The sequence below is a fragment of the Sarcophilus harrisii genome, chromosome 6, assembly GCF_902635505.1.
Source record: "Sarcophilus harrisii chromosome 6, mSarHar1.11, whole genome shotgun sequence".
In the NCBI taxonomy this organism is placed as follows: Eukaryota; Metazoa; Chordata; class Mammalia; order Dasyuromorphia; family Dasyuridae; genus Sarcophilus; species Sarcophilus harrisii.
The window spans coordinates 247,683,678-247,701,038 of NC_045431.1; the positions used below are offsets into that span (position 1 = coordinate 247,683,678).

The following is a 17,361-nucleotide window of genomic DNA, read 5'->3' on the forward strand; positions in this document are numbered from 1 at the left end:
ATGCTCTGTTGCTCTAGAATTTATTTAGAGTCACTATTTGAAGGTATTTGGAAGGGTTTGGGAGAGAATTAAGATGCCCTTGCCTTTACTCAATCACCTTAGCTCCACCTCTAATATTTCTTTTTAAAGAAGACAATTTGGTTTAAGTCTCACCTATGTTATTCTTGTCTATCTTGTAACTGCAACATATTGCTTTTCAATAGCTTATGTCTTTTATTTCTTACTTCTCTAAGAGTCCATATCTTCTATACACTATGATTTCCCTCAGAAATTAACTGTATTCTTAAAAGACGAGGGTCATAATTTTATCCCATGCAGTCAGCAGAATGAGTGGGTGACCTAAAAAGAGGAATTTTCCCTCAAATTCACTAGTTTCATTTATTTATAGCCAATATTTCAAGGTCTTTAGGTTTGGATAGCATATCCTGATTGCTTTTGGACTCATTTTAGTGGAACAAATGTCTGGTCATCTAGATGGGTCTTTAGAGGCAACTCTTCCTGAGTTCAAATTCAGCCTCAGACATATTAGTTGTGTTATTCCAGACAAATCACTTAACCCTGTTTTCCCCAGTTTCCTCATCTATAAAATGAAGAGAAGAAAGTGGCAAACCACTCCAACATCTTTGCCAAGAAAAGCTCAAATGAGGTCACAAAGAGTCAGAGAGACATGACTAAAGTAAAACAATAACAACAGATGGTATCATTACCTTCCCACTGATCTGGACTGATTGCTTATAGGACAAATTCAAGGACAGTGTCTTCTCTTTTGAAATGAAAAATTAAGATCTTGATAAGAAGCTGGAAATTTTAAGTGGAAGTGGTCCAGGAAAGGCAATGAGTGGCAACTATTCTGGAATATGAACCACACATTATATTTGAATATATTATTTTCGATATGGGCTCTTTGAAACAAAGAATAAAAATTAATTGAAAATTAAATAACTTAATCTTAAAGGTTGTGTATGATAAAGAACAAATCCTAAGAACAATCAATACTTTTAATAATGATAATGGCAATAATGAAATGACATACCAGAAGTTAGGGGTTATAGCCAAAACAATACTTAAGATAAATTTTATATTTCTAAACATTTTCGTTGATAAAAGAAATATTGAATCAAAGAATTATCCAAATAACTAAAACCTCCTTAAAACCAACAAATTTAAAAAATGACAATTCTGAAAATTAAGAGATTAACAAAACTGAAAGTAAAAGTTGAATTAATAACTAGTAGATAATTTTTGAAATACCCATAAAAGAAACGTCATTAGCTAATCTAATCAAGAAAATTGAATTGCAAAAACCATATTTAAAATTAAAAAGATAAATCAATGAAGAAGATGTAAAAGAAACTAGAAAATATTTCCTACAACCATGTGACATTAACAATATAAATGAAATTGATAAATATTTATAAATTCTATACCTACTTATCGATCTAGCTATTTATCCTACCCAGATTAGCAGAACAGGAAATAGATCATTTAAATAATTCTATCTTTTAAAAAGTGATGAAGGTACTGGAGTCTTGCCTTCAGCCTAAAGTAGGTCTCAGACATGAGAATATTGATAACAATTCACATTTACTTCTATAATAGGAGTATCACATGAAAGCCAACCTTGTTTTGGAGTGAAAGTACAGATTCTGAATCACAAGTTTTGCAGCATTTCCACAATATTTCATATTTTTATAGTCAAATTAAAGAAAATGACAGCTAGCATTGATCTAACAAATTTAAGATTTGCCAAGGACTTTAGATTTTTAAAATCTCATTTGATCATAAATAATCATTTGAGATAGTTCTGGTTATTCTTATTTTATAGATCAAGAAATTGAGACTGTGAGAGTTTAGGTTGTGAAGGCTCAGAATTAAGTTCTTAATAACTATGTGTCCTTCACTCTACAACTTATTTGCCAAGGTAAAGGTCATGCCAGTAAATAATGGAGCCAAATTTTGAATTTATTTAGGAATTAGATAAAATGGTCTTCCTAATCCACTAGGCGTCACTAGTTCATAGATTTGTTATTTATTTCTCTATTTCAAAGGAAAAAAAAGAAGGAAGGGAAGGAAGAGAAGGAAAGGAAGAAGGGAAGAAAGGAAGGGAAGGGAAGGAAGAGAAAAAAGAGAAGGGAGGAAGGGAAGGGAGAGAAGGAAGGGAAGGGAGAGAGGAAGAAAAGGAAGGGAAGAAAGGAAAAGAAGGGAAGGAAGGAAGGAAGGGAAGAAGAAAGGAAGGGAGGAAGGAAGGAAGGAAGGAGGAAAAAGGAAAGAAAAAGAAAAGAAGGAAGGAAGAAAAGAAGGAAGCGAGGAAGAGAGAAGGAAAGAAAGAAAGAAAATGAAAAGAAAAAAAAAACTTTTGAACCTTGAATTAAAAAAAAATTCTGCTTTTGCTATGTATTTTAATGGTCAAAATTCTTCAATCAGATTGCAGCATGATTTAAATACTTATAAATACAAGCTCATATTGTACAATTTGAGGTTTGGGAAAGACCAGCTGATCTTGCTGTTTCATTTTGCTGGTGAAGTAATTAAGGGGAAGTGACTTTAATAATGTCACAGATTCAATTAGTAGTAGAGGGAGGACCAGACTCCATCTCTCCCACCTCCAAGTTCATTGACTTTTTGACCACACCAGATTTCTTTAAAAAACAAAACAAAACCAAAACAAACTTAGAATTTAAAAGCAGAGACCTTGGCGCTAATCCTTCCTCTGCCATTGTATATCTTGGGCAAGTCATTTGATTTCTTTAGTTCTTCTATCAATAGTGGGAAAGGATTGAGTAGTTGACTTCCTAGTTCACTTCTAGCACCAACATCGGAATATATGAACAATTTTAATAGAAATTATTGATTTCAATTATTGTTTGCTAGGTCTTCTTAATTCATATTTTTAAAAATTATTTAATCCATTTAACTAACTAGTCATTTATCAAGTGTCCACTGTTGCTATTGTCTTCTTAATCCATTTTTTACATGTCTGAATTAACTCATTCAATTAAATAATCATTTATTAAGTGTCCATTCTGAGCTAGGTATTGTGCTACACTCTAAGTGTTTACAAGTGGAAAAAGCCTCAAAACCAATTTCTGCTCTCAAGAAATGTACACTCTACCATGTAGGAAACAATACATACACAGATAAATCAACAGAAAATATATTTAGAGTCAATATAAAGTGTCCAAATTGAACATTAACCATGAGAGAAAAATGATTTTATTTTGAGAATACAAGTTGGTATTGGAGTAGCAACTTTAAAGGAGCCTGGCATTCAAAAGGAAGAGCATAATAAATACAACATTTAAAGCATATGGAGCACCTGATACAAGGAAACATTGGTATGAATAGGAAATTATGACTGGGGAAATGAAAGTAGATCAATCTTTCTAGAACATGAAATACATAAGTGAATCTAACGTGAAATCAATCTGGGAATAAAAATTGGAGACAGATGGAGAAGAGCTTTAAAAACCAACTACAAACATTAGAAGCCAGTGACTATCAGAGTGACAAGACAGATGACAGGGAAGGAGGAAGTAGATAAGTTGGGAATGAATTCAAATAAAATAAGGATAAGGAATGATTTAGGGGTTAGATTCTTTGAGATGGCTAGGTGTTTTGGATAGTGTTCAACCTGGAATCAAAAAGATCTGAATTCAGATCAAATCTCAGAAAATTACTGGATTTGTGACCTTGAGCAAGTCATTTAATCTTTGTCTTCCTCAGTTTCCTCTTCTAGAAAATGAGGATAATGATAGCATCTATAATTTGTTGTTCAGATCATGATCTTATGAGATTTTATTTCCTATGATGTTTTTTTTCTTCTATTTTTTTTTTCATTCCTTATGTCTCCTGGAGTCATTAGCTTCTACTTGTCCAATTCCAATTGTTTTCTTCAATGAGGTTTTGACCCCCCCCCCCCTTTTCTAAACCATTTGTCAAATTCTGATTTTCATTTTCTTTCGTATTTTTTGTCCCTTTTTTAAAAAACAAATTGTTAATTTTCTTTTCATAGTTTGTTTGCATTGCTTTCATTTCTTTTCCCATTTTCCTCTACTGTTATTATTTCATTTTAAAAATAATTTTTTCCCCTTCATAATCTTCATTATCTTCGCCTCATGAGACTGGTGGGGAACTTGGTAGTCCTGATATTCTAGAACTTCTGTCTCCACATACCAATATCCTTTCCCTTCAGTAACCCTTCTTTCATGGATTTGAAAAACTTCAGGTAAAAGTCAAATCGAAATTTATAAAATTTATAAAAACTGGAATAAATGACCTCTGAAGTAATTTTCTTTCCTAGTAAACTGTGATTCTAAAGATTAATTTGTCCATTTATCTCTTCAAGGAGAGTTATGGAAGCCATTCAGTTTGACAGATGCATACTAGAACAAATCCTTCATTTTCCTGAGAACCCAGACTAGATTCTCCTAGAATTAAGTTACTTGCTACAAGAATGATGCACAAATCACCCCAACCATCCCCATGCTTCTATTACCCACAGAGCTTTTGAGGTTTGAATGATTGCATTACAGATATTATTTTGAGACATGTTGTGGGCTGAAAAAAGGAAGCTATGCTACTCCCTCAGTCTCCATCACTCACATGAACAACTTCTTTGGTTGATGATTACATGGAAAATAAGCAGACAGACATTTATTTTTAAAGAGGTCAATGTAATTATGTGGCTTTATGGGAAACCTCAATGCCTGGAGCCTAAAGTCTTGTTCACTGTGTTTCTCTTTCCTGCCTGTTTTCTACAACATGTTATTGCAATATAAGGCTTGTGTTTTTTTTTTTTTAATTTCTTAATTCTTTTTAAGATTATGTGTCTTCCAATGCACCATGGAATAGTCCTCATAGCAACAGCTGAATACACTAATGACTTACCTAAGAAATCAGAATTGTGTCCCCAAAGAATAGGGGTGTAATCATATGTTATGCAGCCAGAATACTGAAGAGCTGTGGATGTTCTCTTTGGAGTATTTCCCTCTAAGAGCACCTGAAGTCTCATTCCTTTATAGATTCACTTCCAAGTCTTTCTTTGGAAATGGTAGCCTAAAAACAGTTATTTTGATTTTTAATAGGAACAAATTAAAACAATATGGTCAAGTAGTTGCCCATTATTCTTTTATTTATTTGGCTCAAAACAGTTCTTCTACACCTTAGTGAAGCTAAAGACTTTATCTGCACAGAAATCTATACAATAGCAGTAGTCATGTATAATAGTTATTACGCTCTGATTATTCAACACTGGAGCAGTTTCTCCAATGGAACCTCTTTTCTCTTCCATGAGCTAGACTTCTTGTGAAAGATAGGTAAGTGAAGATGCTCTCTGCCTCTGGTGGCCCCTGGAATTTTATTACCCATCTTGAAAAACTTGGACAGATTTTAATACGAGGGCTAGACTTAGGTTTAAAATATTAGTGACATATGAAAAAAATGGGGCATGTAAGAAGTTCAATATAAGAAAAAATGGGGGCTGTAAGAAGTTCAAAATTATCATTTTTCAATCATATGCATATGGTATCATATAGTTAAAGTTCAATGGATCATAAAACTGAAAGATGTCATGTAGTTTTACTAATAAAGAAAGTGACTCAGAGAGGATCAGGGTAGTTGCCCAAGTTCCCACAAGACACAAAACCATAATTTGAACATATAACCTTCCATTTTAGATCAGGTGATTGACTAGTAGTTAATAGTTCTATTAATTTTATTTCTGTGATCTCCAAGGCACGTTATAAAGTATATAGATAATCTGTATTTTAAACTTTCTTCCTAATTATTTTAAGGGACAGTGTCACATTTTATTGCTGGACATTTTTTTATATTACGCCACGATTAAATGGTTTTTAAATATATATAGATCACACATATTAAATCTAGAAAAGACTTTCTAATTCTCCTCTATAGTTTTGCAAATGAGGTATTGAGGTAGAGAAAGAAAAAAATAAAAGAAAGAAATCAAGCCCAAGATAGCAGCAAGTTAGAACCAGAGACAGGACAAGAATTGAGATCATAACTCTTCATCAAGCTTTTAGCATGGAGAATTCAGAATCAAAGCATTTTGATACTCTATTATGCCCATTTTGCAGATGAGGTAAATAAGACTGAGAGAAGTTTGAATCTGTCCAATCTCATTTCAGAAATAGTATCCGGAACAGGTGAACTCAATATGACTGGCTCCACAGCCTTTGTTCTATATTCACTCTGTTAGCTGATTGTTGTTCAATCATGTCTGACTCTGTCATTCTGTGGGACCATAGCACACCACAATTATTCATGGGTTTTTTTGAAGAAAATGCTAGAGTGGTTTGCCATTTCATTTCCCAGAGAATTAAGACACAGATTAATTTGCCCAGGATCATGCCCCTAGTGTGTCTGAGGCCAGATTTGAATTCAGTTCTTCCTAACTCCAGGCACATTGAGCCTCATAACTGTTTCACTATGATAGTCTTATGATTTATGGCCGTGAAATTAAATAGGGAAAGATATTGCAGTTCATCCCAGTTGACAGATGAGGAAACAGACTTTGGTTTGGTAAATGTCTTTCCTCCATTCACATATCTGAGAAATATTGAAATCAGAATTTGAATCTAGATTTTCTTACTCATCAACTAAATGGTCTCACCAAGATACAAACTGATACTTGTTCATGAATTTATTTTTATTCTCCTGTTTTATAACAAAGTGTGCACCATGAATTTAAGAATCTTTCCCAGGTATTTTAAGTAATGATGTTTTGATTTTATTGGGAGAAGTCCATCTGTCAGATTATTGCTCGACTTTCATAGTCATAAACAGATCATTTTCTTTGGTTTGAATGGAGAAAAAAGCATCTAGTCTTTACTCCTCACTTTATAAGTGAGAAAACTAAGGGTCTAAGTTATGGGAGAGTCTTGCCTACTGTCATAGAATAAGTTAATAGAAGTGTGGACTAGACTACAGTTTTCCTACCTCTGAGATCACTAGTTTTCCTATCATTGCAGATTTCCTTAAAGAGTGAAGAATTCATCACTCTTCATTCCAACATGGGCCCCACCTTATAAACCTTGAGCGATCTTAACTTCTTTATATTTCAGTTCTTTTATCAGAAAAGTGATGGTATTGGACTGGAGGACCTGGCTCTAAATCTAGGGATTTATGAAGACTTTTGGTGAAAATTCTTGATCTTTATTGTTGTTTGTAAGATCTTATTTCATATTTTTTATGTATTCAATTTAATTCATTCAACTAGTCCAATTCAGCTACCATTTATTAAATAGTTACTTTTTCCAGGTATTATGCTAGACTGTGTAGGCATAAATAAATAAAAGCAGATCCTGTCTTCAAGAAGTTTACTTTCTCTTGGTTAAGAAAAAATACAGATGAATCACTAGAAAATATAAACAAGCATTTGAATGATGGAAACTAATTACAAAAGTAACAAGAAAGGTTTTGAGTGTTGGGCTTTGAGGAGCCCCTTTTAGAGAACCAGGGATTCGAAGTGGAAGAGTTTAGTAAATAGAGCTTTGGGTTCATGGTGGCAAAGATTTATATCTCTATCTCTCTGTCTATATACCTTAAAAGCAATGAGAGGTGAATGATTTCCATCAATGATGCAAGAGGGCAGGTATCCTGGTACAGGGGAAATTCTAGTAAGCTTTGAATTAGGATACTTGGATTCTTGTCCTGATTTTAAATCCAACATATTTCAAGATCTCCAGCAAGTCATTCTTTGGTCTATTCTGTCTTATTCTGCTAATTTCACATTTTCACATTATGTCCACTTACGGTTCTCACAATATAAGCAGACCAATCTACATTTCTTTCCCCATGTATGATTTCTATTATATATAATACATATATAAATTATATGTGTAGGATTCTATATGATATATATATCTTTGATATTTTTACTATGTAGCTTTGAGAATTACTTCTCTGCAGATTGGCAGAAATCTTGTAAGGTCAGAAGCTAAAATATTAAATTTATAGCTGCAAAAGGATGTTGGAAGCCTGTAAAGTGGAAACCATTTATTTTACATAGGAAAAAGTTGGGCCTAGAAACTCAAATCGGTTCAGCCAAAATTCTAATGTTGGTCTTCATGATACAGTGGAAAGAATGCTAGATTTGGTATCTGAAGATACAATTCACTTTCCTGTTGGACCTTGGAGTCAAGAAGGCCTGAATTCACAAATCTATATCTGACACATGCTAGCTATGGGACATCAATTAATCTCAATGTTTCAGATGATAACAGTTTACAAATTAGTTATCATTCTGTAGTTGTAGAGGAGTTTTCTGCATGGGGAACTCCCTGCTCTGTTGACATATCAGGTCTAGACTAAAATCTTCAGCCTCCTTTAATATCTTTCTATTTTTAAGGTTCATTGATCTTTCATATTTACGGGATCTCAGGACAGAATTTTATGGGGAAATCCAGAAAAAGTCATAGTCTTTTGTCCAGACAGTCATAGAGAGAAAGAGGAATCTGTTGACATCGGAGATAAAAGTGACAAAGAATGATAATCTGAGAGGGTGCCTATAAACTGAGGAATGGATGAAAATTTTATCTTATACTTTACTTTATTTGAAAGAAAGATATCTTTCAATATCTTTTTGCTAGCTCTAAATTTAATATTTTAGCTTTTGCCTTTTTTTTTACAAGATTGCTGTTGACTTGCAGAGGAGTGATTCTCAAAACTATATAATAAAAATATATATCATATATAATAAAGATAGAATTTATATATATATATATTGCATATATTATGAGATCATGCATGGGGAAATGAATTCAGGTTGGTCTGCTTATATTGTGGGAACTATGAATGGACATAATATGAAAATGTAAAGTCAATAGAGTATCTTATCTATATCTGTCTCTATCTCTATCTCTATTTATGAGACAATTTTAGTGACCTGGGAAGATTTGTATGATCTGATGCTAAATGAAGTGAACAGAATGAGAAGAATTTTGCAGCAATATAGTAAAAGCAAATAACTTTAAAAGAATTGGGAACCATTAGCAATATCATAGGGTGGGTAGGTGATGAAGTGGATAGAGTATTGAGCGTAAAATCAGGAATACTCATTTTGCTGAGTGTAACCCCAGGCAAGGTACCAATTTGCCTCCATTCCTCATCTATATAATGAGTTGAAGAAGTAAATGGCAAAGCACTCTAGTACTTTTTCCCCCCCAAAAAAACCCTAAATGGGGTCATGAAGAGTTGGAAGTGATTAAAAATGACCCAACAGCAGCAGGAACAAAATAATGAGGAACCATGATGAAACATATAAATCAGGAACTGATCAAGAAGTAAAAGACTCAGAATAGAATGAGACTTTTAAAAAAAATTCATGGAAATTTGTTTTGATTTACTATATGTTTGTAAGAAGATTTCCCTTCTCTCTAATTCTCTGCTGAGTGTGAGTTTGGAATGAAAGGATTAGATAACATTTTTCTCTATTTAAAATAGAATTAAGGGGAATTCAGAAAGGCTTGTTATGTAAGATGAAGTTTAACTGGAACCTGAAGGAATCAGGAAAGCTAGAAGTTGGAGATGAAGCAGGAGAACAATCCAGGCATGGAGAAGAGCCATTGAAAATTCCCAGAATTGGGAACTAGAATGTCTTGAGGTATAGAAAGAAGGTCAATATCATTTGGTTGTAATCGAGAGACAGATAAGGAATAAGAAGAATTGAAATTCAAGGTGTAAGATCTACATGAGATAATGAGGCACTGAGATGGTGTCCTGTCAGAGTAGAGAAAGGAACAGAGAGAGATAGAATAAAATTAAAAATGACTAGTCTTGAGGTAAGAGAGTGAGGAACCAAGAATGGAACATAAATGACAGTTAGTGAAGATAGATGGATAGTATGAGAATTTTTTTGAGGATGAGGGAGATTTGGACATGATTTTAGAGTGTGAGGAAGCAGTTAGCATTCATTCAATACGGCATTGAAAATAACTGAAAGAATGGACATGGTAGAGAGGATGCAATCTGATGAGGAAAATAGAACAAAATTAAGCCAATTGTGAACCTGAAAGAGTATGTCTGAAAAAGAGGAAGGGCCATATCTTCATGTGAGATATAGTGAAGGAAGAGAGTGTCACATAAAATCTTGGGAATGAAAAGGTTTTGAGGAGCCACTGTGGTCAGGGAGAGAGCAAGTTGATTAGGAAGTTAAGGGATTGCTTTGTAGCAGTGAAAGCCCAGTCAAGGTTATGTAGCTTAAACTTTTAGTGGAGCCCAGTCAATATGGTTTCCATGATTATCTCCAGCTTTGTTCAGCTGCATGATTATAGGAGTGAAGGCTGCAATTGTGATAAAGATCCAAGGGCAAGATCAGTAAGATAATAAGATAGTTTCTTATGAAACCAGTGAGATGCAGCAGAGGAATAAGTCATGTGAAAGAGTAAGTTGAGGAACTGTGATGTCAGGGAGGAAGAAGCAATAAGTATGTTGAAGTGTGAAAGTTGGAGTTGGGGAAGAGAGAAAAAAATAATAGGATTATCTAGTTTTAGCTTTATTCAGGTTCTGGGGGATGGAAGACCTAAAGAATCTCCTTTATTTGAGATTCAGCAGGTCATTCTCTTTCTCTAATACCAGTAAGTCCATCTTACCTAGTCTTAATCAATGATGGGCAAACTGAGACCTCCTAAAGACTTTAGAGTTAAAGGGTCAAAGTCTTCTATTGCATTTAGGGCCATCTCCAGTCATATCTTGCCATTGGATCCAAATGGCTCTGGAGGAGAAAGTGGCTCGGCACAGCTCTGCCTTACATAAATCCAATTCACTTGAACGCTAGGGAATCACTTCCTGATGTCTTTGAATGGACCATGAATGAATGAAGGACCAGCAACAAGAAGTTGACAAAAAGCCCACCCTCTGAAGCTTACCTTGGATGACTAGTGACAGTTCCAGTCATAGCGAACAAGAACAAAAATAAGGTTTCTTTTTAACCACTTGGTTACAGAATAGTGACAGTTGAAGGGTTTGCTCAGATATCCACGAAGAATTTTATCTAATGAGTTCTCAGCACAGACTCATAAGGATAAAAATCATTGGCCAGTTTCCTGTTATAAGATACTTTAGCAGAGTAAGCTGTAATCATAAGAAAGACACCCCCTTTCCACCCTACTTCCTAGCACATTTTCTCATGCTAATTTTTCTCAGCAAACAAGACATACCTAAAACTTAAATTATAACACAGCACATTTTGAGTTGTTAAATTTAGTAGATTAAAAACAAGTTAAGAATAACATTAAAATTTTTATACAAAAATGAATCTGGGAAAATTGAGTTGGGAGGACCTGGAACAGTTGCCATGTTCACCTTCCTTATTTCTCAGGCCAATATTTCTGCTCCTAATACAAGATATGTCTCTGACAATGTATTATATAACAAAATTATTCATTCTATAGAATTATTTTTGATGGTTTCTTTCTTGTCACAGGTAAATAATCAAATTTCCAAATGGCAATTATGAACAGGTCAGAAATCAATGAATTCATCCTTGTGGGATTAACAGATGCTCCAGAGCTCCAGATCCCCCTTTTCATAATATTTACCATCATCTACCTTATCACCGTTGTGGGGAACTTGGGGTTGATAGTCCTGATTTCCTGGGATTCCCGTCTCCATACACCCATGTATTTTTTCCTCAGTAATCTCTCTCTGGTGGATTTTGGCTACTCTTCAGCTATTACTCCCAAGGTAATGAGCATCTTCCTCCTGGAGGACAGGTTCATCTCCTACAATGGATGTGCTGCCCAGTTTTTCTTCTTTGTGGCCTTCTCCACTGTTGAAAGTTATCTCTTGGCTGCTATGGCTTATGATCGCCATGCAGCGGTGTGTAAGCCCCTCCATTATACCACCACCATGACATCTAATGTGTGTGCTGGTTTGGCTATTAGCTCCTATGTCTGTGGTTTTCTGAATTCTTCCATTCACACAAGAAATACCTTCAGTTTTGACTTCTGTAGTTCCAACGTGGTTCATCACTTTTTTTGTGATTTCCCAGCACTTGTGGCTCTTTCCTGTTCTGAGACATACGTCAAAGAACTGGTTGTTTTCTTTGTCGTAGGATTCAATGTTTTTTTTGCCCTTTTTATTATCTTGATATCGTACTTATTTATCTTTATTGCCATCTTGAAGATACGCTCAGCTGAGGGTCAACGGAAAGCCTTCTCTACGTGTGCTTCTCACCTCACAGCGGTATCCATATTCTATGGGACAGTAATCTTCATGTACTTACAACCCAGCTCCAGACATTCCATGGATACAGACAAAGTAGTGTCTGTCTTCTACACTATAATTATTCCCATGTTGAACCCTTTGGTCTATAGCCTGAGAAATAAAGACGTCAAAAGTGCTTTCATTAAAATATTTCAGGGTACAAAGTCATCATTAGGTTTATCCTTTTAATGAGATGCAAACATAATACATCTTTTCTTCTCAAATCTTCATAGCGCACCCATTTTTCAAGGCCTACACCCTTTGTATTTTCCATTAAAAAGGCAAAATAGATTATTCTTTTTCTTTCTAAACTGGAGAGCATTTCCCTCTGAAGATTTCCAGCTACTGAATTTCTGATCTACAGTTTATAGGATTTGGGGAAATATGAAATATTTAAAATCTCAGTTCTAGTTTTCACCCCGTGACATTTTCTGAAGCACAAAAAATTTTACTTTAAATTTGTAAAGAACATTAACTATTGAACTGGGTATGATGTCAAATACTGAAAATAGCTCTTGTGCATATTTCACTTACCCATTGGATTACTTGTCCTAAATTGGGGATGATATTGCATATCATCTATTCTATCTCGATATCTATACCTAGATCTATATAGATTTCTTTATCTATATCTATCTAGATATAATCTAGATCTTCACCATCTATATCTATCTAGATATAATAAATATATCAATTGTTATGAGAAAAATGCTACAAAAAGTTAATTACCATTCTCCTCAAGCTGCAATCCTAGTCCTTTGTAATGAGTACTTCCGGTGTGATATCTTCTTTTACCTATCCACATTTGTCACTTATTTATAACCTTTGTAGAGAGCCTGGAACACTGACAGATCAAGTGAATTTCTCAGATAGATAGAAATCAAGCTATCTAGCCAGAACCAAAAATCATTTTACATCTTCCTACCCCAAGGCCATCCTTCTCCATTGCACCATGCGGTTATCAACATGTTCTATTTTAAAGTAAAAATAAACGCTCTTATTTAATTGGGTAATCCTTTAGAAATAGGATCACAGAAAAAAAATTAGAAATTGAGAGGATAGCCTCAATTAGGGAATGGCTGAACAGATTGTGGTATGTTACTGTGACAGAATGATCTTGTTCTGTAAGAAATGATGAGCAAGTACCTTTCAGGAAAAAATATGGAAAGACTTACAAGAACTGAGGCAAAGTGAAATGAGCAGAATCAGAAGAACATTGTACACAGTGAAAGTAAAATTATAAAAATGATTAACTGTGAATGACTTAACTATTCTCAGAATACAATGACCCAAAACAATTCTGAAACACTTATGTGATAGAATCTGAATGCAGATTGAAAAATAATGTTTTTAAAATATTTTTATTTTTGCAAACTGTTTTCTTTTCCAACAAGGCTAATATGGAAGTTATTTGCATGACAGCACATGTATAATCTAAATCAAAATTCTTCCCTGCTCAAGGAGGGAACAGTGGAAGAAGGGAAAGAGAGCAAATATTAAACATTTTTTGTTTTTAGGTCACTGAGGAAAAAATTAAATAAAAAAAATAAGTTCACTGATATTTTTTGTGGGTTTAATGATTATGAAAACAAAATCATCTCATTTTGATTCTCACTGAATTTTATTGAGATTCTTTGTTTATGACTTTGATGTCTATTTTCTTCTTTAGCATATTTATTTCATTGGTTTAACTGAAAAATTTGCTACTCCTTCTCACCATACTCTGATTGTGCCAACATTTTATTATTAATTCCATCTCCATTATCTCTTCCACACTGCAAAGGGGACTCTTGTTCATGTATGGGACAAACTGCATCTTCTTAGTAGCCTTCTACCTCCGAATGCCTGATTCTATAGGTGAATTTTGAAATTATCTATTTGCAAAAAGCTACAAAACCCAATTATTTTGATTGATTGAAGCAGGGATACAATAAACTAAAATGACGCTTAATCCAGTCTCACCTAATAGAATAAAAAGTGATCGATCTTAGTACTTTATTGGCTTTTTAACTACTACAAGTCTTGAGGAGAGAACCTGGAAAATATTTTTAACAAGGTCAATGGCTCTTCTTTAGACTTTGATGGTTGCATTAGGGAAGACCCTGGAGAAGATATACTACTTCCTCAATTTCCATTCAGCATATAGATAATTTATTTGGAGAATGGCATGTTTGCAGTTAAGGGGTGCAGTGAATAGAGCACTGGGCTAAGCGTCACAGGAAGCCCCAAATTCAAATATGACCACAGATACTAACTACATGAATCTTGGTATCATTTAACTACTATTTAAGTTTGTTAAAGTGGGGAAATAGCTATATTTTTTTCTCCTAGGATTGTTGTGATTATCAAATGTCATATCATTTATAAGCATTTAGGAGAATATCTGGCACATAGTAGGCATTTAATTAATTTTTTGTCCTTCTCTTCCCTATATTGAATTTTATTAGGACAGCCATTTCATGTTTTATTATTTTAATTTTATTCTTTTATTTATATATATTTATTTTATAATATATTTATTATTTTAAGATATATTTTAGATGATGGATTTGACAAGCAACAATAACCATAAACATTTCAATATAAAAAGAATAGATGCAAGTTGCATAGGGAGATATGGTTATCCCTTTAAAATATATGTTTTTTTGTTTGTTTGTATTTTATTCTATTACTTTTCACCAAGAATAGCACTATCCTGTTTATCTGTCCTTTCTAAAATTCCTTCTATTTCTGTGCAATTTTTAATGATTCATTAGTTCTTTTCTTTTTAAATTTTTTATCACTAAGATTTTATCACCTAAGAATTCATCAAACCCCTTTTATCATCAGCCCCCATCTCTTGAAATCCAACATTACTTTTTATAGTGGCAAATGAATTCAAGTTGCATTATGAGAATGGCTCTGACTAATGCTAAGGGATTTATCTTATCTCCTGTCTGTTTTCTTGCTGACCACCTGGTACCTCCAGCAGATTTCTGCCTAGTGAATTCATGGCCTTGATTTCTTAACTCTTCTGAGGGCAATCATATCTTCCAAGTACCATGGAGAATTCCTGCAAACAACAGTTGAGAACACTCATGAATTATCTTGTCAATGTGATACGAGTCCCCATAGACCATGGTGTGTTTTTAGAGGAGCAAAATGAGGAGCTCTGGGGTTCCTCAGAGGAGTCTTTGTCCCCTAAGGACACTGATGTTCCCATGCTTATATCATTCTACTCCCAGGTCTTGGCCACAAGCCATAGAAAACCATTTCTGACTCCATTTGTACTATTGTACCTAGAACAAGCATAAAGTAAGGTGATCGTCCATTATTCATTTAATCAGAAATAGTACCCTCACACTGTAGTTCATCTCATCACCTTCTTGACACCAAGATTCATGCAGCAATAGTGACAGAGGACAGCAGGCCATATCCTGGAGAGCTTGGTGTATTTAACACCAGACAGTGGGAAATGCTTTTCCAGTAAACCCCTTCTGACTTTTCTCTGGCTTGGGCTTCTAACTGAAAACTTCTGAGTTAAGTTATTTGGTTAATCTTCCCTGTTGGAGTCTTGCCACCAAACTAAAGAATTCAGGTAGGTCTTATATGATGCAGCTAGGAGGCACAGGGGGAATAGAGTACTGGACCTGGAGTCAGGAACACTTATCTTCCTGAAATCCAGTTTTGTCTCAGATACTTACTAGCTATGTTATCCTCAACAAGTCACTTAAACCTGTTTACTTTATTTCCTCATCAATAAAATGAACTGGTAATAGTAAACTACTCCAGGATCTTTGCCCAAAAAACTACAAATGGCATCATGAAGAGTTGAGTATGATTGAAACATTAACAGGACATGAATAAAACTTAATAGGGTTTCATGTAACAGAACACTAGTGACAGGTTATACTCAGATCTACAATATGAATGTCTTGTGAAAAAAGCAAAAAAGATCTGTTTTCAAGGAAAGGGCAGGTATAGGATAGATTTGAAATCCATCATTTTTAATAATGTTCCATGAGTTTATATTAAAAATAGTAATGATGATTAACATTCATTTGACAATTTGAAATTTACAAACCACTTTACATTAGTTTTATTTCATTTGATCCTCACAAAAACCATGTGGGGCGAGTGATATAATTGTCCCCGTTTTATAGGTAAGAAAACTGAGGAAGATAGAGATTAAATTATTTGGCCTGAGTCATATAGATTATAAGGACTGGAATAGCCTTTGAACACAGGTCTTCCTAACTCCATCGTCTTTGCTTTATCCACTTTGTGAGTACTTATTTACATTGAACTAGTGGAAAATGCTTTTGGAGAACAGGTATTTTTATAGATGAGCAAATGAAAGGTCTGAGAGACTAAGTATTTTGTCATGTTGTCATCCATGTAGTTAATTGGAAAACCAGAATTGGAACCCAAGTCTTTTCATCACAACTTGAATGTTCTCACTTCTTTACCAATAGCTACTTCTTCATGTACTTTTTTTTTTTTAAAGAAGGAAAAATATATAGGGAAAGAAACATTTAATTTACCCAATTACATAAAAATTGTATATTAAGTTTTTAATTTTGATTTCCAAATTCTTTCCTTTGCTCCTTCTTTTCTCCCCTTTCTGAGAAGCAAGCCATTTGTGTGCTCTGAGAAACACAAGACATGTTCAGTCATGCCAAACATGTCTCCATATGAATCACAGAATTTTTAAACTTGATATTTACTTGTTTTTTCATTTTAAAATATTTTATTTTCCTCAATTCGAAACAAAAATAATTTTTAACATTTATGTCAAAAATATTTTAACTTCCAAATTTTATCATTTCTTTCCTTCCCTCCACCCTCCCTGAGATAAGCAATCTGGAATAGATAACATATGTACAATCATGTAAAACAGTTCTTAGTCATTTTGTGTAAGAAAGCCCAAATAAAGTAAACAAGAAAAAAAGGTAGTAAAGGGTAGTATGCTTTGGGATACTATAATTTCTTTCTCTGGAGGCAGATAATATTTTTCTCCTTTGGGATTGCCTTAGATCATTGCATTGATGAGAATGGCTAAGCCATTCACAGTTCATACAATATTGCTATTACAATGTTCTTCAGGTTCTTATTTCTCTGCAACAGTTCATGTAAGTCTCTTCAGGTTTTTCTGAG

General features: G+C 34.0%; 1 protein-coding gene across 1 annotated transcript; it reads left to right on the plus strand.

Annotated features, from left to right (window-relative positions):
* Nucleotides 1–11,463: 11,463 nt before the first annotated feature.
* On the plus strand, nt 11,464–12,414 carry LOC100917623 (olfactory receptor 5B12-like). The gene has a single exon (XM_003773985.1). The coding sequence runs from the start codon at nt 11,464–11,466 to the stop codon at nt 12,412–12,414; it is 951 nt and encodes a 316-aa protein (XP_003774033.1).
* Nucleotides 12,415–17,361: the final 4,947 nt, after the last annotated feature.